Source organism: Panthera pardus, unplaced genomic scaffold, assembly GCF_024362965.1.
Source record: "Panthera pardus isolate Hobbes unplaced genomic scaffold, ASM2436296v1 HiC_scaffold_10, whole genome shotgun sequence".
NCBI classification, from domain to species: Eukaryota; Metazoa; Chordata; class Mammalia; order Carnivora; family Felidae; genus Panthera; species Panthera pardus.
The window spans coordinates 71,422,558-71,447,660 of record NW_026526655.1 but is presented as its reverse complement, the minus strand read 5'-3'; the positions used below and the strand labels follow the sequence as shown (position 1 = coordinate 71,447,660).

Sequence of the window (25,103 nt, the reverse complement as noted above, 5' to 3'; positions counted from 1 at the left end):
GAGACTGTAGCGTATGTACAATTAACAAATATGAATATAATCTTCTACTATAGTGTTTATACTACAGTGTTTTGAAATTCTATATGTTTAAATAAATAAGGTGGAATCAAAACATCATTCTATTTATTAGGGTACTACTCTGTATCACATCAAGTTTTTCTGTCCCTGATGCCATTTAATAAGCGTTAAATAACAATAGCTATATTGATGCTAAGTGAAATAAGTCAGCAAGAGAAAGACAAATATGATATGATTTCATTCATGTGGAATTTAAGATACAAAACAGATGAACATAAGGGAAAGGAAGCAAAAATAATATAAAAACAGAGAGGGAGACAAAACATAAGACTCTTAAATACAGAGAACTAAAGGTTGCGAGAGGGAAGTGGGGGATGGGCTAAATGGGTGATGGGCATTAAGGAAGACACTTGGGATGTGTTATATGTAAGTGATGAATAACTGAATTCTACTTCTGAAATTATTATTTCACTATATGTTAACTAACTTGGGTTTAAATGTAAAAAATAAGCAAGCTTAAAACAAAAACAATAGCTATATTGGTTCATTACCTGAATACAGAATTTAGTTTGCTCCATTTAATTTTTCACCTTGTCTTTACTCCAGAAAAAAGCTTGCTTTCTTGCTCATGGTAAGTCTATCCTATTTCAAAATTTACTAAGCTTTTAGGATGTGTTAAGCAAAGCATTCTCTACAGATGTGAGTTTAAAAACAAACACCCACCAAACACCTACAGACGTCCGAGGACAAAAAAAAAAAAAATGTTTATTTTTCTGAGTAATGCAGAGATGGCGTCTTTGAAAACCAAATATACAAACAAGACAAAGGAAAGAATTCAGGAAATCATCATGCATATACTAATAATCAAATCTGTTCTCAAATTAAAAGGTAGCAATTCTCACTGATAAAAGTGATCAATGCTTTTTTTTCCTTCTCCAAACATATATTTGCATAAATAAAGACATGAAGATTGAAGGCTTTCTTTCCCCAAAGAGAAGGCAAACTCTGCTACTAAGAGCACAATACAGAAATAGTTGTTTTAAAATATGGTGGAATGCACTTTTCTACTTTTGTGGTTCCTTCCTTCCTTCTTTCCTTCCTCTCTTTCTTTTTCTTTCCTTCCAGTGGTTAAAGAATCTCATCTTCAAGCTCCAGGTCCTTACCATTTTGGAGGCTGTCCCCACTTTCTAAACATAGTCCATTCTTAGAGGCTGTGTCAAGGTCTCCTAGATCACACAGAGCCTCTCAGGACCACCCGCTGTTGCTTGCTCTGTGGGGACATTAATAATAATAGCACCTCCCAGAAGGATTGACAGCAACAACCCTGTGGAATGGGCACTACTCTCTCCTTAACAGAAACAGAGACGTAGACAGGTTAAGGGGAAAGCATTCAAGTGGGAGAGCCAGCACATAAGCCAGGGTCTTTCAATTAGGCTGAGCAACAGTTAAAGAAGTTACAAGGGGAAATCTGCCTTATCATCAGGGTTCAAAGTATAGGCTACGGGGCAAAATTTTAGTGGAAAAAGTAGGAATAATAGGGCTTATCATTATGATTTTTTATATTTATACGATTTATATGATATTTTATGAATTTTAGTTGTAAGAAGTCCAGGAGACAGGGTTGCTGGACTGAGCGAATAAAAATACACAATACTACACAATATTTGGGACATACGTATACTAAGAAATTATTCATGGTTTACCTGAAATTCAAATTTAACTTGGCATCCTATATGTTATCTGACAACCCGAGAGTAAAGGCCTTTACGAAACAAACAAAAAAACACGAATAAATTACAGAGCTACACTTCCCAAAGCTGAAATCTGGGACGCTCTGTGTGCCACATGTCTTTGGGAGGCCAAGTAAAGGGAAGTGTAGTGGGGCTACAGCTGGGCTTCCCTCTCCTTCTCCTGGTGGCAGACACAGCCTTGATGGCAGAGACCTAGCTTTCACCAGCTAGGCCACTGAAATTCACTGCCTCCAAATTCCTGACCCTTCTCTACTTTCTATGGATGTTGTGAAGATTAAATATAGTTGAGGTTGGGAGGGAATATCATCTATATATCTTTAAATACTTATTTTTGGTGGAGTGCTTTGGAAACATATTCTCAGAAACGTGGGAAAGACAGACTCCCCCCCCCCCATCCCCCCATGCACACACACCACCAAGAAAGGGCTTGAAAAGTAATGCCAATAGATGGGAAGCCCAGTTGACATCAGTCTCTAAAGGGAAGAATGAACGAAAACAAGAGATGTGTTCAAAACCCGAAGTGAACTACAGAAAATGTAGTGAGCTGCCAGAAGGGATGCCCAGCAGAAAAAGTGGGTGATCACAGATGGAGAATTCTGTACTTTTCAAATGGCTATGGATACATGTTTAAAACACAGTTCCTTGATTCATAAATTCTACTGAATCACCAAGACGCTGAGATAGCTTAAAAAAAAAAAAGTGTAGGACCTTACTTACGCACGCCAATTTAATTTTCTGCTACCTTCCCCTAAACTGCCAATCTCTGTGGCCTGAGTATGTTTACCTTCTTCTCAAAGCAACAAACCGGGAGTAGCTGAGTGTTCATTTAAATATTTCTTTTTTTTTTTAAGTATTTCTATGCACAACTTTAATCTTCAAACTTAACAAAACCCAATCTACTACACATCGATTGCTGTGAACAGAAAGTGCTTGAAGAGGATTAATCAACAGCTTTGTATGTCATCCTCCAACAAGGCCAAACACTGAATCACTGTTGGATTCTTCACGTGCAGCTACACCCAGTTAATCTTCAAGAAAGCAGCAAACTATGTAAATCTACTTAAACTGGGGAGATAAGTACTTCACTCATCAAAAGTTAGCAACACTTAACAAGTACAGCTATTTGCTGGCAATATCATTTGTAAAGAAAAAGACACACACACAAATTCTTGTGTTCACCCTTCTACCTCAAAGGCCCCAATGCAAATCACTAGGGCATACAGCAAGAAAGGAATTGCTACCTGCCAGTTTGTAAAAGCCAAATTACAGGACATAACTGAGTCAACTACCCCGAGAAGGCAGTTCTAAAGTGGAAGTCACAAAACATGGAGAGAGAAGTGGCTAATAAAAGAATTCAAAGAAAAATCGAAATATTCATTTTCTCTATTTCAAGGCTGTAGCATAAAGCATTTTCTTTTTTTGAAACCAATAAAATAGGTTCACAGCTACAGAGGTCCTGATAAATGTTTTTTGTTTAGACTGTGGGGGCACTTTCATACAGACTGGATATGCTTAAGAAATACTGTGTATCTGAAAGTCATAGGCAACAATAACAGGATGTACACACTTCTCCACCAAGACTTGAATAAACCATCTTTGTTCACATACTGCCTACTGGGTTATCACTTCACTCAAAGCCTCTCACTTTGACCTGAGCCAAGCAGGTGTACTTCTAATGTGCTCCTAGGCCTGCGATGCAGGAAAATCCTGTTTATCCGAGATGATGACAGACATCAGTGCTTTTTGATGCCCTCGATATACTACATGGGGCAGGAGGGAGATGAGCACTGAACTAAAACTGCCTGACTCCTATACATGTGAAATACAAACTTTTTAAAGACATTGTACAGTCTCCACTGAAACAATACTTTGACACAAATGCTGCTTTCAAACATCACGAACCCATCATCCATATCATCCATTCACCTCATTCTTTGCTTCCAACCTCACAACCTCTACCCTTTCCCTTCAAAAAAAAAAAAAAAAAAGAGGCAGGAGGAATCCCTAAACTGAACTTTGGAGATGAGAAAGGAAATAGGCAGTGATGCAGATGAGCTCCGTGTGAGTTTCTATTGACATGTGCACATAAGCAGGCAGTTGCAGTGTGGTGGTTTTAAGAGATTGACTGCCAGGGTCTATCTAAATCCTGCCTTTGGGTTGTACAGACTGGACAAGTTACTTAAGCTATGCCTCAGTTTTCTTAACTGCAAAGGAGATATTATTACCCGCTTCATTGGACTGTCAAGATGACTAAAATTAGTTAATCCACCTAAAGCACTTAACACATTGACCAGCAGGCAGTGAGGTGCTCAGTGATGGTTAGCTACTACTAACATCTATGGAAAAAAATGATTTTCATATCATTTTCCAAAGGTGACTTTTAGGTATTCCTCATATTCAACTTTTTCTTTAGGCAAATTATTTGAAATCAGCTATATTTCTAGATTAAAATCAAACCACATTAGACACCTAAAGTTTACCTATTCTTTCATCAGAATGAACAAATTAATATGAACTGAAAGGTGCAAGCTTAACATCGCAAAATCTTACAAAAAGCATTAATTGCACTTCTCGTTTAGACGAAGCCAGGATGAGATCACAAAGTCACTCATGGTAACCAGGTCCCCACGCTGGAAGTGTGCTTTCCCAGTGAATGGCTAAATACTAACAAAAGAAACCTTTGACTCAAATACCACTGGTACCCGGGGTCTTGTGTCTGTATAATGCCTACACATTCATTTCTTTCTTTGCCTATAGAAAAAAGAAAGTCTGTTTGTTTTTCTGATTCAGTCAGCCCTTTTAGTCTCTGAATCTAAGGAGAGCCCAGTGAAAAGAAGAGCATCTTATCAGCGTGCTCCAGACCAGCAGGCTGTCCCCCTCTACACACAAAACCTCCAGCCCCTCACAGCAAAAGGGCCTCGCCCTCAGAGCCTTTTCCCCATTTCAGAGCTAACACCCCGCCGGGTTTTGACAATAAATAAATGAATACACAAGGCCTTTACATAATTAGCCATCTTTTCAGGTAGAGAGGGGTGGGGGGGGGAGGGTTCAGGAGAAGAATATTTATTGTGAATTGGCATCATGGGTGAAGCTGATGTAAGTGTGCTAGATCCCAGTACATTTATTTTAAATGAGGCCACACGAAATGACTTTAGAGATGCCTGGTTTTGAATCTAGACAATTTTAGCATTATACTTCAGACAAGTCAGAAATGCACTTTTTTTTCATGAAAAAAAAAAAAAAAAAAAAGAGAGAGCGCTTTTCTTAAACCAGGTAAAAGTTACATTGACTTGGGCAACCAGGGCATTCAGACAAGGGTGTGTTTACTGCCTTTTCAAGGGAAAGCTAACAAGTAAAAGAACCAAAGACTGGAAAACAATACTTTGTGACACCATAACTGTTTGATCAAATTAGCCCTACTTTGACATGTACTTATGCTAAGACATACCCCCCACCAAATGACTTTGAGAACAAAAAGGACTAAATATAATCAATAATCCTGTGAATGTCTTTAGGAAAGCCACCAGGCATCACCAGGCATCTGTCATGATCTTAACAGAGCCACGGTCTGGATGGAAGGATAGAGTTCACTTGTATCATTATTGGGATAATAACTTAATTGATTTGTCTCCGTAGCTAAGGATGTAGACAAGAGATTATGGAAGAAAAATATCTGCAATCGTGTTTTTGTTTTCTCAACAAGCCTCTTGCCACTGACCTCTAAATCAGTTTAACCTTTTCTAAACAGACCTGCACATTTTTTACATAATTTAAAGCTAGGTTTTGTTATTGCTGCTGCTGAAAGGCTCTGTGAGATTTATCACAACATGGCTTCAGTAACCTTCTTTTAAAAACAAAGATGAAAAACAAAACAAAAGGCCAAAACTATAAGCTCCCAGCTCCACTCCTATTTCCCGGCAGGGGATTTCGATCTGACCACTAAAGTGCCTTTGGAGTTCAATCTGTTAAAAAATGTATGAAACGGTATTAAAATAGGAAAAGGCATGTGTATGACTCAGGCTTATCCAAGTATCTCTGCAACTAGGATGTCACAGGATTTCCCTGTGCTTCTGAAAACTAAAAACCTTGAGAAAGTGACAGAAGTTCCTGTTTCGTCTTTTTTTTTTTTTTTTAAATATATATGGGGGGGGGACGCGCGCGCGCGCGCGCGCACACACACACACACACACACACACACACACACACACACACACACTGGTCTTCCGGGTTTGCTATGAATCAGGCAGGTTCTTTCAGGTTCCGAGTGAAGACTGTTGCAAACCAATGTTACCACTTATTATCGTACTCTTCTACACACAAAGGTTTCAGGGGGAAAAAAAAAAAAACCCAAACTTGTTGCAGAGCTGGGAGAAGCCCCTGGCCCCGCGCTCTCCGCTCCGGCTGCCTCACCGCCCCTTCCCCTTCCTCCTCGTCCCACCCGGCCCGGCGGAGACGAGGGCATCTCCCCTGCTAAGGTCACCGGCCCGAGCCATCCCCGCGGGCCGCCTCCTTCGGAAACAAGGTCACCGCCCAGTCCGGTCCCTCCGAGGAGGAGAGCGGTGTCCGGCCGAGCGCTGGCGCCCTTTGTAAAGCCGGGCGGCCGGCCTCGGCGCGGCATCCCGGCCGCCGCCTCACCTGCTTGCGATAGGGCGTCCTGCAGTTGCTGCTGCCCCCGGGGTTGCCGCTGCTGCTGGGGAAGATCATCGCGGCGGGCGCGGGCGGCGGGCGCGGGCGCGGGGCAGCCTCGCCGCGAGGGGGAGGGCGCAGGAGGGGCCGGCCGGGGCCGCGGCCGCTCTGGGAACTCCCTCTCGCCGCGCGGCGGCGGCCGGCGGGGGCTGCAGCTCGGGGCTGACTTCTCCTCCGCCCTCAACCTCCGGACTCGCCTAAAAGTGCGGCGCGACGGCGGCGGCGGCGAGCGAGACTCGGGCAGCTCCGGCGGCCGCCGCCCTGCGTGCCATGGACGGGAGTTCGCGCGCGGAGCTGGCGGCGCCGCGGACTCTCCCGGCGGCAGCGGAGGAGCAGCGCCGCCGCGTCCCCACCTACCGCGGCCTCAACCACCGCCCCGAGAGCGCGCCGGCCGGGGGCGGGGAGGCGGCCGCGCACCGCCTCGCGCCGCGCCCAGGCCCACCCGCGCCTCCCCGCCCGCCCTCTGGGCGCGGCGCCCGCAGCCCCGCCGGCCGATCGGCCCCCGCAAGCTCCCTCCCGCGCTTGGGGCCGGAGCCGGGGCCGCACGGCCAGGGGAGCCGCCGGCGCCCCCGCTCCGGTGCAATGGTTGGGTCTGGCTCCCCGCGTGCCGCACATTCCTTGGAGTAGCCACCCCCCTCCTCTTTTCTTTTTTTCCCCTCGGCTCTTTGCCTAAGCACCAGAGGCAGCTTTGCACCCCTGCTCGAAGCCCCTTTTAAGGGTATGGCTTCGGAGAGCACAATGACACCTGGGTAGGAACTGAACCAGTCCCGGGTCTCTCTTTCATCCTTCCAAACTACCACCCACCCCCGCCCCCGCCATCTCTCCAAAGGGTGCGGGCAGTCCCTCGTACTTCAACAAACCAGCCTTCCACCAAACCTCTGCAAATCCGCGCTTCCCCAATTCACAACGCTAAAATTTTAGCACGGGAAAACAGGTCTACACTCCCAACCCTCTTAACGCAAATACGCACGGTAAAGTTCTGCCAGAGTTTATAAGCTTACCTTCAAGATGACAATGTCAAATAGCAAAAATCACTTAAGGCCAATGGTTTGGTAAGCCTTCCTTTAAACTGGAATAGTGTAATCCTTCTATACGTTAATTACTAGATGCCACACAAACGTGCTCTGAGAGGGCACAGAAACTGTAAAAGAGGGACGGGGGTGGGGGGGAGTTTCCTTTGTTTCCCAGTTGAAATTATCTAACTCGTCTCAAGATGCCCCTTTTCTTGATCACTTTCACTTTGGTGTATCAAGCCTAGAACCTGTGCATTGCAGAAGGCTTCTACAGCAAGTCCTACAGGCAGAGCCCGCAGGCTCTGGACAGGCCACTGAAGTAGGCTTGCCATCTGTCACGATGGCCAGTTCAGCTGTATTACAGGGTAGTATCAGGGTGGTATTACAAAGTTCTTCCTGGCCGCTGATCTAACGCCTTGGAAGGGGCCATCTGCCATGAAAATGAAAAATCCTAACTCCTCTAAGAAGTAAAGGCACTCAACTTCTGGCTGCCATAAGGAAAACAAAGTGAGTCTACTAGCAAAGCTGTGGCTACTGAGCCCCACATTGTGTGTAGAGATACTACATTAAATAAATAAACTTAAAAAATTAAAAAAAACTGAGGCCAAAGGTTTTTTCAGCAGCAAAGAACTGAAAATATCTATCTTCAATAACCTGCTGGTGACTTAGCTACCTCTGTACTCCAAGATGCTCCCAATGCTCTCCAGCAGAAGTGATAACTCGCAAGTTTAACCCAATTTAAAACAACCATATACACAAAATACACATACACGTAGTCCCTAATTCTTTTCACTAAAAACAAAAAGCAGCAGCAGCAAAGGACCTTATTCTAGACACAGTACTAGGTACACCATAGACAAGTAAGAACTTGCTAGATAAAATTCACAGAAACATATCTGTCCTTTTAAAGTGCTTTAAAAAAACACAGCACAACTAACATTCAATTGCGTGTTAATATATATGCTAGAACTATTTCCTCCTACTCCATAGATTTATAATTGTCTCAGCCGCTGCTTTGCCGTCACCTGTAACTAGGACACTTTACTGCAAGTTATTAACCACAGGTATAAAATATAAGGTTTTAGGTAGAACTGTTCAGGTTATAGGTACCTTTTCCTGAGAACTTAATGCCCAGGACCCCAGCAGTTGAGGCAGGTCATCTATGGAAAAAATTCCATGTACAACCTCAGTTGTCATGATTGGTCTCTTAGGAAACCACAATCTAAACCACAAAGAACAGCATAGATTAATTTTTCTATGGCTCTGCTCTAAGGTATTTTTGATGTTGTGCTATTCTAGAATGCTAAGATTTGATTTGAAACCCTGCAGTAGTTTTACAGGGATAAGGCAAACTTTCAAGTGATAACAAACTTTAAATTAGAATACTAAAATATACTTAGAATATTTTATACTAAGTAATTAAAGAATACATTAGTATTCTTATTAAATATAAATAACATTAAAAGAACTCTATTTCTAAGAATAAAAAGGATATCTAAATATCAAAAATATATAGCATCTTATAATGATGAATGGCATACAAGGAGAGGCCATTTTTTAAAACGGTGTCTACCAGCCAGGGTTCAAAAGTTTCAGACTTAGGTAGGTACTCTTAACTAAGTAAGGCATTATAAAGAAAGGAGAAGATAGCCCCAAAGACTATAAAATGTAATGAAGTGATGCTTAAAGCCCAAATGATTCCAATGTAAAAGAAATAACAGATATATGAAACCATGTGTATATACATAATCAGTTATAGATATTTACAAGTGCTTAGTTGTAAATGATTACAGGGATAGATCCTAGTGAGATTCATCTGGAAAAGTTTATTGACCTTTGAAACAAATATGTTTTAAGACAGACAAATGAAGGAAACATTCCAGAGAAACTGCAAGTTATCATGGGAAGAACATTGGAATCTGTCCTGTAAATGCTCATTCTCCTGAAAGGGAAACTGAGACTTTGCTACAACACCCTCCACCTCCAGCTCAGCTGATGGGTAAAGTTATGAGAATCTGACCCAGGAGCAGCCAATCCACAGACAGGCCAGTGACCTATGACACGGCTTGGATTGAGAAAAAGGAGCAGAGCCAATCAGATTCTCACCCTTGGGAATTTGATTCAGAAAGCTCCAAGGGCTGAACTAGTGAGGAAAGGGGCAGAAACTGCAACAGCGCCAGGGGGTAGAATTGAGGCGACAAAAAGCCAAAGCCATATGTAAGCCAAGGTTATGAAGCAGCAGAAACTATGAGTAAACAGGAAGCTGACTGGCAGCAAGCAGAGTAAAGCAGATGCCAGGAGCGGGTGAGCACTTGGCTGTGAGATGATGAAGGGAGCAGCAGTCCCTGGAGCTGCTGTGGCTTCCAATAGCCAGCCCCTCCGTGTGTATACTTTAACCCCACCCCCCTTCTTCAGATGGCTTAAGTGAATCTGTATTTCACAATCCAAGGAAGAAAATTTAAACAGCCAGACAGATCTGGCTTCCCATTTCAGCTTCCCACTTCCGAGCCACATGGCTTGGGACACGTTAGTTAACCTCTCTGAGTCCCAGACTCCGAACAGATTGTCTTAAGTATATATACATTATACCAACAAAAGGGCCAAACTCAATAAATGCCTGTTGTTCTTATTGTTTTTCTAGGTTTTATAGTGGTGGTTTGTAGATTTAAGTGGGTGTACTGTATAAATAACTGATGCTTAGCAAGTCTGGCTGACCATCAAAGAGCCAGAGCAAGGGTATATAGCTGGAAAGGACAACAAGTAAAAAGAGCTTTCTTATGACTGTGTATACCACAGACTTCACTTTTAGAGGTTAAAAAAAAAGTGTGGCAAAGGTCTGTTTCAATAGCCGAGGTGCCCTGAAGTTTTTCTCCTACATTTGTTTTTGTCCCATTTCCTTTAAAGAAGTTATGTATTGGACCAGAACGATTTCTGTATGAATGGGGAGACTGTGAGCCAGCATCAGAGATCACACTCTGTAAGGCAGGAGGAGTCTGCAAATGAGGACAATAAGGATGGAGTCATCCATCAGCAGAGGCAGAAGCCTGCAATCTCATGGAAGACATAGGACCTGTGACTTCCAAGCATTTATATAACTAGAATTTGAGAATCTGAATTTAGGAGACATTTGTCCTAAGAAACAATCTGAAAATGTGACTTTCATTTATAAAGCTCTGACAACAACCCTATTAAGTGGGAAGGGTGATTAGGCTCCATTTACAGATGACAGGGGAAAAAGAGTAGGACTGACTGTCCTACCCATAGCTAGTAAGCAGCAAGCAAGTGTTAAAATCTAGATCTGGCTAGGGTTAAAAGACTTCATCCTGTGCTCCTTTAACTCTATAATGCTGTATCTCCACAAAGCCTTATAAGTAATGTTCCAGTTCCCAGGTGAGTACTTGTAACCCCTACAGCACCCGAATTGCTCTACACTAATAATGCAAGGCATTAAGTGGTAAGCATCAGCCAAGTGGTCTAGACAAGTATGTGCTATGGGAGTCCGCCAGAGAGAAAGATCAATACAGGATACATAACATGGGTGTGGGAAGCTCAGATGTATAAATGTTTTGTTTGAGGGACATTTAGAAAGAAGCACTATGCAGATGGTCTGAAAAACAGAACTTGAGATAGACAGCTTGTATGAGAGAAGATGCAGATTTGGGGCAATCGCTGCTGAAATCATTGCTAATCGATGAACTCCCTGAAGGGAGCAGATGACAAACGATCAAAAGGCTAGGGAACCCCCTCATTCCAACACGCACATTACTGACCCCCACAGCAGAGAGGAGCCTTTGAATGAAATTACTACAAAGAAAGTATAGTGAAGAAGCTAAGCTTTGCAAGAAATAAAAAAATGGGGACAGAGAAGATGTCCAATGAGGTAAGAAAGAACACCTCTATCAACAAAAGAATAGATTTATAATAGATTCTATCCCTATATCACTGCTTAAAGCACTTCAGGCACCTTTTTTTATTTGGATCACATTAAAAACAGAAAGGAATTGAGGGAAAATTCACCCAACATTATTTCAAATTACAATCTTTAATGAATAAAATATAACCACATGGTATTGGTTAGCATAAGCAGTTCACACTAAAAAATTATTTACATTTGAGAGTCTCTAGGTTTAAAAGCTCAAAAGCCTCTGGCTCCCAGCAGAAGAGAAAAAAAAAAAAAAAGAAAGAAAAAATATGAGGTCAGCAGATTCTTTAAATTTCTTTTCTTTCCTGGTACAAAATGGAGTTGATAAAGTACCCAATTTCTAAAGTAGCTGCAATATTTTCTATAATTTACTATTTTGCTTTTTAAAAACCTATGATTCTTATTCTAGATTTAAAGCCTCCCTAGACATACATAAAATCATATGTATATAAAAATGAAACCACTCTAATAAAATAAAACTATAGCTCTACAGCTATAATCCTAGAAGGTATACAGAACAACATAAACATAGCCTGATGAGTCTGACCACAAGCAATAACCTGACGATCCTTAAATCTGTTCTGGGGAACAAAACAGAGCAGTCCTTGCCCTACTACTGCTTCTCTGCATGGACTAATAAATAATACCTGTCATTTATTGAGTGACTACTATATTCCTGGCACTCTCTCAGCATGTCCTCTGCCCCATCTCTCTGTAACACACACGCAAACACACACACACACACACACACACACACACACACACACACACACAGAATCATGAAGAAAGAATGATTACCCCACTTTACTGAAGAAAAAAATGGAAGTACTGAAGCTTAGAGGTTTAAGTAACTTTCCCAAGGCCACAGATCAAATACGTAATGGAACTGAGGTTTGAACTCAGGTTTCTTTGACTCCAAAGTCCTCTGCCTCCAACAATACTAATGATGGTTATTAGCTAAGGATCAAGTGCAAACCCCATACGGGAAAACTTAAGAGCCCACACCTCAGCGTATATTGAGGCTTCTGCAATTACCATCTATGTGACCTTGTGCAAGTCACTTAAAAAAAGCTATGGAAAAGCATAAGAGACTCTTAAAAACTGAGAACAAACTGAGGGTTGAGGGGGGGTGGGAGGAGGAGGGTGGGTGATGGGTATTGAGGAGGGCAGCTTTTGGGATGAGCCCAACACCTTTTGGGTGTTGTATGGAAACCAACTGGACAATAAATTTCACATATTGAAAATAAATAAAAAAATAAATAAAAAAAATAAAAAAATAAAAAAGGCTATGGAGGGGCGCCTGGGTGGGCTCAGTCAGTTAAGTGTGTCTGACTCCTTATTTCGGCTCAGGTCCTGATATCTGGGTTTGTGACTTCAAGCCCCGAGACCCGTGTTGGGCTCTGTGCTGACAGTGCAGAGCCCACGAGGAATTCTCTCTCTCTTCTTCTCTCTCTGCCCTCCCCTGCACGTGCACGCTTTCTCTCTCTCTAAATGAATAAATAAACTTTAAAAAGAGGCTATGGAATAATGTTGAGTTTTCATTCAGTTAAATATGTAGGCAAGCTTTTCAGTATTAGAATATACAGTAAATGGTACAGACACATACTCTGACATAAACTAGCTCCTAAATCTCTTTTAACTGATGATTACTGGGGCACCTGGGTGGCTCAGTCGGTTAAGTGGCCGACTTCAGCTCAGGTCATGATCTCGTGGTCTGTGGGTTCGAGCCCCACATAGGGCTCTGTGCTGACAGCTCAGAGCCTGGAGCCTGCTTCAGATTCTGTGTCTCCCTCTCTCTCTGCCCCTCACCCCCAGTCTCTCTCTCAAAAACAAACATGAAAAAAATCAAACTGATGGTTACTAAGATGTAACTCCTCTCTTGAACCAGTTTTATTTTCTGGGATAGTTGGTAGGAAGGAGTTGGAAGAGATACAGGAAGAACTATCTTCCAGAAGCTAGGATGGTATTTAGGTGGAAGGCACTTCCGGAAACCTGCACTGGAACTGAAAACAAACTTTCCCTTGAAAAGTAGTGGGAGACAATATTAGTGATTAGTTTCATTGTGGGATTCATAGATGCTTCTAGGTCAGCTAAAATCCTCATCACCATTTAGGACCTTCCTCTCTATGGAGAAACATCCTGCAAATCTGAAGCAAATCGTACATTAAAAAACTTTTGGATATAATCTGTTCATAAATTAGTTACTGCCTTGCTCTTATAGAATAGTTTAAAAATTCAAAGCTTACTCATATTTCAGGAATAATGGTTCTCTGTGAGTTAGATTTCTTTCCAAAGTTTTTCTATAAAAATAGGTATATGTGTGGGGGTGGGGGGGGTGGCGCGCCTAGGTGGCTCAGTGGGTTAAGCATCTGACTTTGCCTCAGGTCATGATCTCAGGGTTTGTGAGCTGGGAGTCCTGCATTGGGCTGTCCCTCTCTCTCTGCCCCTCCCCCATGTGTGCACGTGCTCTCTCTCTCTCTCTCTCTCTCTCTTTCAAAAATAAACATTTAAAAGTTTCTTTAAAAAAACAGGTATATGGGTTCTTATTCTTTTCAAAAAAAATACAATCTGGGACCCCTGTCCCAGGGGGTTATACAAATTAAAGGTTATACAAATTAAAAATTTGTATAGGTTTGAAGGTTATACAAATTAAAAACTAAGGATTTTTGTTTTATTTTGTACTACATTGAATTTGCATCAAATTCTATAACAAAATAAAGGAGAGTCAACTATTTGGAAAACCAGGACAAAGAGCTCTGTTCATTTACTGTGGATTACTGTTTTCCTAAATTACCTGGATGGATGCCTCAATCCTCTATATTCTTGCACTGTGGAAATGTAGAATTGGGGCTATTATTCTCCATTCTATAGCAAGCCTATAAGAAAACAAGTGTTTGTTTTCAGAATACTTCAATTCAATGAACTGTCCATGAATTATAGTAAAACATACAAATTATGAAGGATATTAGGTGATCTCTGAAGTTACAGTTTTCCTAAAGAGATGTAAGTTAACATAGTCATTTATTGTATGCCAGCAAACTATGGCCAAGGCAAAGCGCTGAGGCGAGGAAGGGAGAGGCTTCTGTGCTGTGGAAACAGCAATCACATCCACCTCTTGCTACTTGAGAAGAGACAGAAAGGACTTAGGGTATCAACAGAATTTGTAGAAGTAGGGCCAAAAAAAAATCTCTAAATAATGAAAAACAAAGTTTGAACCTGGAATGACCATATCCTTTCCATAAGTAAAAATCAACTGTTGAAATGACAACTTGGAGTACAGAGTGAACAACTGTACATGGGACAAACAAAATCCTTATGTAAGCTCAGATTCACAAAAGGTTATCCTAAGACTTCCCCAAATGTCTGGGGGACATAACCAATGTTCATCCAAAACCTGGGATCCATAGCGCAAATGAGGTTTTCAAGCCTTTAAAACACAGAAGAAAAAAAACCCAATGAAACAATTTCCTTTCTCCTCTGTTGCTAAGATTACCATTAAACTATGTCTAAAGGATGAGAGGACAATTAATTATGTCCAAATGGAGATGCTGAAAAGCTTTTCATTCTCCACTGAATTATAAATGTAAAGGTTCAAATAAGAAAATAAAGAATTAGAAATGAATTTCTATTCAGTTGAATGTGTATGATGGCAAACTTTTCAACATTAGAGTATTTCGTTAAAAGTTCTGGAAGGGCTACATACAGAGCTTATAAAAATTCCCCACCCTAAGTGTCCTTAAGAATGACTAGTTCTGGGTTATCTAATACATGGGGCAAACTGATGACAAACCTGTCACAAATTGATACTCCCCAAGCGAAGAGAAGGCGAATGAGGAAATTCTGATGTTGTCAGGACAATATGACTGATCATGACATCAGCAATTCCTAATTCCAAGCTATAAAGAACACTCCCAGAATGCTGACAACATATTAAGTGGATCCTCCCAGAACCACCCTCCTTTCAGCTTCCCACCTAATACTTGATCTCATGGCAAATATGATAATGTTTCAACTAAAGGATTATTAATTTTTAAAATCATGTTAGATTCTTCTAAGCTGGAGGAAGCAGATAACTTCTGAAGACATTTTGCAAATTCGTTTTATATATATATATATATATATATATATATATATATACACACACATACACACACACACACATACACACACAATTTATATAATATTTTATATATGTACAAATATATTTAACACTTATAGAAAAAATGAATATATAAAAATGTTACAATTTACAAAATGCTTTATTGTATGTAACCATATTAAAATCTCAGGGAAGGAGGCAGGGCAGGCATTCTCTACTTTTTTTGAACAGGTGAGACAGCCTCAACTAGGTTAAACAACATGCCCTAGCTCATGAAGCCTGGAAATGTAGAATCTCAAGGTAGGAAAGGATTATTAAGGGTCAGTCCCTGTGCCTGGCATATAACAATCATTCAATAAATATTGCAATAATGGAAGGAATTCTACGGTCTCTTCTTGGACATCCTGACCAATAATAAACTCATTCCATCTACCCATATTTAGCCATATCTATTACAAAGTTCTATGTTTCATGGCCTCCAAATCTGAACCTATCCCAGGACAATGTCTTCTAAAGATGGTATAGTGTTTTTTCTCTGTGTTCCACACTTCCCTACCCATAAAAGTGAGGGCAGGGTCATCTTACTTTGAGCTTTAAAAGTCTTATAAGATGACTTAAAGAGTCTGTAAATTTCTGATGAGTTTCTTAACCCACTGTCCTGTATATAGTAGGTTTTGTTGGAGTCACGAATGGATGAGGCAAGTCAGCCTTCTTATACACACACATACACAAGTAGCACAAATAATGATTTTCAACCATTTTTCAAAACCATGATTATCTGAAGTTAGAAAGAGCTGAATGTGAAAAAGGGAGTGATCAAATCTTTAAAAAAATTTTTTTAATGTTTACTTATTTGGAGGGGGTGGGGCAGAGACGGAGACACAGAATCTGAAGCAGGCTCCAGGCTCTGAGCTGTCAGCACAGAGACCGACACAGCACTGCAACTCATGAACCATGAAATCATGACCTGAGCCGAAGTCAGATTCTTAACCAACTAGCTAGCTACCCAGGTGCCCCTGGAGTGATCAAATCTTAAAGAATAAGTTTTATATGGGCACCTGGGTGGTGCAGTCAGTTAAGCATCCAATTCTTGATTTCGGCTCAGGTCATGATCTTACGGTTCATGGGATTGAGCCCCGTGTTGGGCTCTATGCTGATTGTGCTATGCCTGCTTGGGATTCTCTTTCTCCTCTCTCTCTCCCCATCACCCACTCTCTCTCTTTCTCTCTAAATAAACATTTTAAAAAAAGAATAAGCTTTACAAATTATGATTAAACACGATGAATTTTCATCCTAATTTTTAGATCACTTGGGATTATAAAAGGGGTTGTAATAAATGGTGCATTTTGCATTTGTGTGTGACTTATTAAGGAAATAGAACTCCATAACCAAATGGTTTCTTTTGACCTAAACTGTTACTGTCAGAATAAATCTTCTTGCTTTACTTCTTGGGGAAGACAAAGGTCCTACTCATCTCTCTCAGATCAGTGTCCTCGAAATATTTGGATATAAACAGTATAGCGTGCAATCTAAGATGCAACTGATTGTAAGATGCTTGATAATTACATGTCAACATTTGAAAAAAAATGGACAACAGTAATTATAAGACATCATAAATTATAAGATGGATCCTGACTTCAGAGACGTTGAAATGTGAAAAAGGCGAGTCTTAGACTCTGTAGAGATGGCATACAGGTACATGAACACAATGCATGCGCATGTTCTTTTTATTCATAGCCTAGACTGGAGAAATCTATTTTTTCAAACACTCATTTTTAACCTTCATAAGAACACAGAGCTACTAAGAGGTTACAAGTTAATGACGAACAGACTCCGTTCTTCCAAGGCGATCTGACAGTATGTCTTACAAGCGGTGAGCACAGTCTCCCAGTGTCAGAATGAGAAACTTTACCCTTATCTCACAAAGGCATCCATTACAAAAGAACAAACTCAACTGTCTGCTCCTCTCCTCAGCCATCTCCCTACAATCATTTCAAATTACGCCCACAGTGTTTTATACCATGCATTTATGTAATAAGAAAGGGTAAATGGAGATGAACCTCAATCTGTAGATATTTACCAGATTTCTCCATTCCACACTTCTTGCTATTGGTGGTGCTTTAGAGTTGTCAGTTGCAAACAGGACTTCAGACCATTCATCCTGGACTGTTACGTCTTTATCAGGTTTTACTCACACAGATGTATACAGAGACATACACACACATTCCCAAGATTAGGCATCAGTACAGTTTTGGCACACGGCATCAATTCGAACCTATGTGTCTTACAAATGGATTTCCATCTTTTTGCAGGACCTGGAGTGCCAGTTCTCAGTCTTCTTCGGGTTTCAGATCGGAAAAGTAATTTTTATGTGAATCAGGTAAGTCAATAACCTATAGTCTGGACCAACCTACAGTCTCCATAAGCTTGGGAACCACCTATGAATTTCACTTATCTGTAACGTTTCCCTTGTAGTAAGAGAAAACTGTAATTGATTTCACAATGAAAATCATCTTATAGGAATTATTAACACATCAAACTGCTAGTATATCCTAAGCCCCTAATTCGGGGCCTAGAACATATCAGGCATTCAAATATTGGTTCAATGAGTGTATGAATGAATCAATGAATGAATGAATAATGTCTTCAAATGCAGGTAAGTCCTATTCGAACAGACACTATAATTTCATAAAAGTCCAACCACCTTATATTTTTGAGACATGTTAATTCAATGACAAATTATAAATTCTAATTTATCAGCCAAACTTCTTAAGTGTTAGAGAATATCATTCCAGAATCTGTAATTCATGATCTCTTGAGTGATTTGAAAATATATGCTATTTTAGGGCCTCTTTAAAGAAGTCTTAGAATTAACTTAAGCAATACTGAGAAGTATATCAGGTTACAAAATATTGCAACTCACTGAAGAAACTGATTTCCCCTGTTTCTACATCTCTCTGTCCCCTTTATTTAAAAACTCATAATTTAAGTTTTTGGTGATTACCAAATTTTTTAAAAAATTTTATTTTAATGTCTATTTTTTAGAGAGAGAGAGAGAGAGAGAGACAGAGAGAGACAAAGCACAAGTGGGGGAGGAGCAGAGAAAGAGGGAGACACAGAATCTGAAACAAGCTCCAGCTCTGAGCTGTCAGCACAGAGACTGACGTGGGGCTCGAACTGACAAACTATAAGATCATGACCTGAGCCAAAGTCGGACGCTTAACCGACTGAGCCACCCAGGCACCCCTGATTACCAGATTTTTTTTTAAAAGTAGGTGTACAGGCTCTTGTAATGGAATATCATGTGATTCTTTTCATTGTGTCACACGACAGTTTTAATAGTTCTATCAGTACCTAAGAATGGACAAATTGTTGATAATTGTTGAAGCTAATGTTTCTACTTTAAAGTAGGTTTGGGGGCGCCTGGGTGGCTCAGTCGGTTAAGCGGCCGACTTCGGCTCAGGTCATGATCTCGCAGTCCGTGAGTTTGAGCCCCACGTCGGGCTCTGTGCGGACAGCTCAGAGCCTGGAGCCTGTTTCATATTCTGTGTCTCCCTCTCTCTGACCCTCCCCCGTTCATGCTCTGTCTCTCTCTGTCTCAAAAATAAATAAACGTTAAAGTAGGTTTGAAAATTCCCATAACCAGAGTATTTTTGGGTGATATCAGTGTATTAAAAGCCTGTGAGGTTGATTTTCAGAGGATCCAGAAACCAAAGCAAATGGATTTTGGGAGCTCCAACACCCTACAAAGGACTTTTAAATAACTATTTTATCCACCCATTTTTACCCTTTCCTCCATGAATCTCTCCTAAAAAAGAAAAAACATTCAAAAGTTGAGATATGAGACTAAATCTAGATGGTACAAAGGTAATAGTGAATCTGTTAGAAAAATACTACAAATCCAAGTGATTAAACAGGTAAGATTCAGCCAGTTTCTACACTTGACAGTGAGAACCCATGATTTCTAAATTAGCAGCATTTCTTCGGTTCTTACTGACTCTTCTTTTTTTGTATCTTTTATTTATTAGTTTCCTCAAGCTAGAAATGCTGGGATGTCTTCTGTTTCTCCCCCTGACTGGTCCCTATTAATTCCAAATTGTTACATATATTACTTCCAAATATCTTCTTTATGACCCCTCTGGTCCTCTCTTTCTACTTCCTAAAATCTCCACATCCAATGCAAATTTCTGAACATCACTTATAAAGCACTCTACTTCCAACTCCTCTCCGCCTTTACCTCTCTTCCAATGACTGTTTGTGTTTTGGCTGCCCACGAACTCACTCTGTTCTGGTTCTGAGTTTTGCCAGGAAATAGCCTCTGTTTTTCCATCAGCCAAACCACATTCATCCCTCCCTGTTTACTCTGTTGAAATCACAGCTCATGGTTCCCCCTCTGAGTTTTTCCTACTCTCATTTATTTTCCAAGATCTCTCACTATATTTTCTAATGACCGTAGTAAAGCCTGAATTAGGTCAACTTAGTGTCTTTACATTATAAACTCCTCAGCTGATGAAACTATGGCCAAGATGTGCCATGTCCTCTCCACTATTTACTATACTGAAAGGCATTTTCGGAGAGCTCAGCAAGTCCTTACTGACCTGGCTTCACCATAAGTCAGCTGTTCTCAGCGTCTTTTCTAGTCCAGCACACCTGAAGAATGCTATATATACTCCCATCAGTCACTGTGTCTTACTCTGCACAATTCAGAGTCAGAAATGATGAGGACACACACTCCCATCCTTATCTGAACAGCGTTGTTATAAAGAATGAAACAGAGAGTGGTTACAGGAACCCAGAAAAGATAACCATTTAACTTCAGCACTCGTGTGCTCATGTGCGTGCATTCGCTTACTCTCTCTCTTTATTCCCCTCCCTCCCTCTCTGCCTCTCTACCTCCCCCGTTTTGTGTCTGTCTGTCTCTGTTTCTCTCTACATACACATGATATATAACAGATGTATCTATATACAAATATAACAATACATATAACAATTTATATAGATATATAAATATCAATATAATAGATACACCTATAACATACTATACATATAAAGTTTTGCTATGAAAAGAAAGAAGCCTTCCTATAAAGTGTATGAAAATTACAGCCTCTTGACCTAAGAAGGCTTAGAGATGACTGTTTTCTCAAGTGAGCTTATATTTATTAAAACCCAAAATGGTACCAAAATATGTTTTAGAATGATTAGAGCAGCTGGGAAGGACTTTCCCCTGATGACACAATTTTCCTTGAAACTCCAGTGGCTGATTCCTCTGACTTCCCACACGAAGAGGCACCTGCCTCTTCCTTGCTCCTCTTCAATGCAGAACAGCACAGTGCTCAAAATGCACTCCATCTCCATCTATCACCTATAGGTTGCCATTGCCACTTATAATATGGAGTAGTGGACAGGCATTCACTTTCAATAAAAATTACCACGTTCAAAAGATCATTCTACCACTTGCTAGTTTAGCAATCTTCATCTCAATCTAACTGTAAAAAGGGAGAAAGTAACAGTATCTCCTTTACAGTTTTGGGAAGAAGCAAGTAAGACACATCAGTTTGTTAAATTACAAAGACTAGTTATCATTTACTTACCTTCAGAGAATTTAGCACATAACTAAGGGCTTTTTGTAGGTGATACCACATCCTCTAAAACCCCAACCTCACAGATCCTTGAACTCCACTCCAGCCACACCTGCCTATCCACTTTGCCTCAAGGACTAATGTCATTGCATGGCATCAAGGTCTGAAATTACCATTCTTCCATCTATCCTGTACTCTTAATAGAAAAATAATAGTATTAGACAACACTGTTTGAGTGCACAATGTGCCAAACATTGTTATTAGTATTTTACAGGCATTGTTTCTTTACTGTCCATAACACCTGTATTTTTTAAATCCCAGATGTAGAAACTTCAGCTTCCTCTTCATTCTGTTTATGCTCCCATTCCTCTGCTTTATCATGTCACTCCTGTCACCAACAGCACCCCTTCCCCACACTTCACGTACTTCCAACCAATCTAGATCCCCAAATCAGGTATCCCAAGTTTGTTATTTCTAGTACCCAGTATCCAGTATCCACAGCCCTTTTAATCTTTCAGATGAACACTTTAACCATCAGATTTTTCTATTCCTTCTCCTGAGTTGCTAACAACTACAAATCATAACTACGCCTATAGGCTTCATTAATAATTCACTAGCATTCATTTTACTCATTTCCAAGGGGCTCCCTACCCCTTCTCACAGAGAATTAATCCCAAACCTTTTCATTCTTTCCCTCAAACTCTCAATCTCACTCTTCATTGCCAAATGATAAGGTAGAGATCATTTAACATTATTTGCGTAAACTTCCCTCGTTCCTTCTCCAGTGTGCGTGCGTGTGTGTGTGTGTGTGTGTGTGTGTGTCCTTGATTTCAAATGAATTTCCTTATTACCTGCTCTCCCCATCACCCTCACCTGTCTCTCCAACTCAATTTCTGTAATGGTTTGCCCTTTCTTTCTTTCTTTCTCTCTTTAATTTTTGGTGGGCTACTTAATGTTTATTTCACTATAAAAGTAATACATTAATATATTTTTCTTTTAGAAAGAAGAACAGTGCATGCAATAGCTTCTTTTCCCTGTAAAGTAACTTGCTTGTGCCTTCTTTACCTTAAAAAAAGAGAAATGCTTCCTTGGTTAAGCTGTTTTATTCCTTCTCTCCTTCATTGCCAGAGTTCTCTGAAGACTGTTCATCAGTGGATGTTTGTTTGTTTTCACTTCCCATTCTAGTTACGGACTACGGTAATTTGGCTCATGCCCCCCACTACTCACCCACCATCACCTCTTCATCCTCTTATCCAACATGATTTAGTTCTGTCACCCATCTTCAAGGAATTCCAAGATGTCACCCCTTTTGGTCATCCTCCTTGGTCCTATCTGTTACCTTGCTCTAGATTTTTTTCCATATACAAGTTTACTCACAACTAGCGCTCCAGTAATCACCCTGGACAAAGGAGTCCACATCTAGAAATCCAATCTTAGCTTTTCTCTAGGGATCCAGACCCATGGTTCAGACTTCCTTGAGCCTCTATTTCCCCTAGTCAGCATTCACTGCTTTAATCTGGTGTCACTACTGAAATCAATATGCTCCCTCCTATGGCCACTTGTGCTGTACTTTGATTATATCTGTGTGTTTCGCTGGAAAGCAAGCTTGTCAAGAGCTAGGGGTCTATCTTAATGCCTTGCACACAGCTGCAACTCTATAAACAAAACTTATTTTAAATGTATTGACTTATGAATCTAGGAAAAAGTACCGTTTTCATAAAATTAAAGAGAACATTTTCTTCATATGTATGTAGCACTTTTTATTATTTATTTTGTTTTTGTTTTGTTTTCACACAGAAAACTTTCAGAATCTGAAAAGCACCTTTACCCTAAGGAGGGAAAATACTGAAATGCATTTGAGAATGCTGATTGTTTCCAAAATGCAGTGGGGATGGAAGCCCCATTAACTGACAACTTTGGATATTCATGCTCTAGGAAAAGATAGCTGAGCAACTAAATTTTAAAATGCTTTAACCCAACATTTAGTTGAAAACCTTTAAATAAAAAGAAAAATTACACATTTGGGTCTAATTATATTTGCTGTCCACTTATAAACTATCATTTAAATGGCAGAAACTAGCAACGATTTCATTTACGGAAGGAACTTCAAAACCATTCTTTCCTATTTAAAAAGAAAAAAAAAGCAAGCAAAGGAGGGAAGAATTGAGAACTCCTTCCTGGTGTTTACTGTGGTACCCTGAGCAACCAAAAGTTAAAAGATGAGTAGCTATAGGTAGGCACGGGATTTTAAAAACTGTCATAAAAGGGATGGTTGTGTTAAGGCAATAGGGAATTGAAAATCTATCTATTCACAGACAATTAAGATTAAGATCTGAAGCTCCCAATTATCTCCATTTCAAACAGTTAGGCGTTTAGCTACCTAAATGGGGCAACACAGAAGTAAGGGAATTTAAAGTATCTTTTATAAATAAACAAACATTGAAAAAACACCGGCGGGGCGTGGGGGGGGTGCTGGGTGGCTCAGTTGGTTAAGCATCCAACTTTGGCCCAGGTCATGATCTCACCCACATTGGGCTCTATGCTGACAGCTCAGAGCCTGGAGCCTGCTTTGGATTGTGTCTCCCTCTCTCTACCCCTCCCCTACTTGAGCTCACGCTCTCTCTCTCTCTCTCTCTCTGTCTGTCTCTCTGTCTCAAAAATAAATAAATAAATATTTTAAAAATAAAGTATCTTTTAATGTGATAGTCTGGACTCTCAAGTTTAAACATATAAAATCCTTCAGTGCCTCTGTAAACAAGTAATTTTTTACTATTATTACAGTGAATATTTTTTGAGCCAAAGGTCTCTTAAAATTTTCAAAATATCTTAGGGCACCTGGGTGGCTCAGTCAGTTAAGCATCCAACTTCGGCTCAAGTCATAATCTCGCGGTTTGGTTCATGAGTTAGAGTCCTGTGTTGGGCTCTATGCTGACAGCCTGGAGCCTGGAGCCTGATTCGGATTCTATGTCTCCCTCTCACTGCCCCTCCCCTGTTCGTGTTCTATCTCTGTTTCTTAAAAATAAATAAACATTAAAAAAAATTTTTTTTTTCAAAAAATCTTTCCCCTTCCAGCTGCCTTTTAGTTATTTGGTATATTGTTAGCTCATTACGATGAGTTACTCTTTAAATCTAATGATGTTCTTCGTCTGTTCATTCAGAGAGAATATATACAGGGAGCCAACCATAGTCCAACTGCGGGGTGCTGGGCCTACGGAGGAAGGCCATGAAGTCGCTGGGGGCCGTGACTAAGCTGAAGTTGGCAGGATGCAGAAACAATGAGACAGAAGAATAGTGACTCACAGGGCAGGGGTTTTCAGCAACACTGAGACTCACAGGAGTGGAGGAATGAGATGCCGGCAAGAAGCAAAATAGCCAGACACAGAAACCAGCTGACAGAAATGGTGGAATTTGAAGAGGAAAACTTTAAACCTGCTGTTCTTGAATTTGTGCCTTGAACTGAGAGCGGTCATCCAGTTGGTCTCCATGAGGCCATAGCTACTATGGTTCCTGCCCTTCCTGAGGCCTAGGAAGGCAGATTTCCAGGGTTCACGTGAGGTCTGGTCTCAGAGCTGAGATTCTGATGCCCTTACGTATTCTCAGAACCATCACAACCCTATTACTTAACACAAACAATAGTGGGTCTCTATTACTTGCAATCAAAAGCATCTTAGTAAACGAACACAAACAACATAGTTGTATAAGAAATTGCTTCTTGGAAGTTACCACTTAGCAATATCAAGTCATTTCAAGATGGAAATAATATGATGTCAGGCAGTACCAGCTGCTTATTAAATTACTAAATTATTTCCACTTTCTTTCAAATCATTTATTACTAATGAAATTGCCCTAATTTTACCTGTATGATCAGCACGTATCACATTCATCTTTCTTATCATCCCAATTAAAGTGTTGCCTGGTGTCCAAAACAAAACAAAACAAAACAAAAAAACAAAACAAAACAAAACCAAAAAACCAAAAAAACCCCAGAAAATCTGAGTTATCTCAAATTCTGTAAAAGAATTTTACACCCCTCCA

At 40.4% G+C, this 25,103-nt stretch overlaps 1 protein-coding gene across 8 annotated transcripts in view; it reads right to left on the bottom strand.

The window, feature by feature from the left end:
• Positions 1-25,103, bottom strand: part of RBMS1 (RNA binding motif single stranded interacting protein 1) — a 218,441-nt gene that overhangs the window by 124,987 nt on the left and 68,351 nt on the right. For 2 of the 8 annotated variants that reach the window (XM_019457526.2, XM_019457534.2), the window contains exon 1: positions 6,405-6,587. The exons of 5 other annotated variants lie outside the window; for them this stretch is intronic. In XM_019457526.2, the coding sequence (XP_019313071.1) occupies positions 6,405-6,473 (69 nt within the window). In that variant the 5' untranslated portion in view covers positions 6,474-6,587. Of the gene's footprint in view, positions 1-6,404; positions 6,588-14,184; positions 14,291-25,103 lie in introns of those variants that run through there. One more of the 8 variants, XM_019457565.2, reaches the window with a different exon arrangement.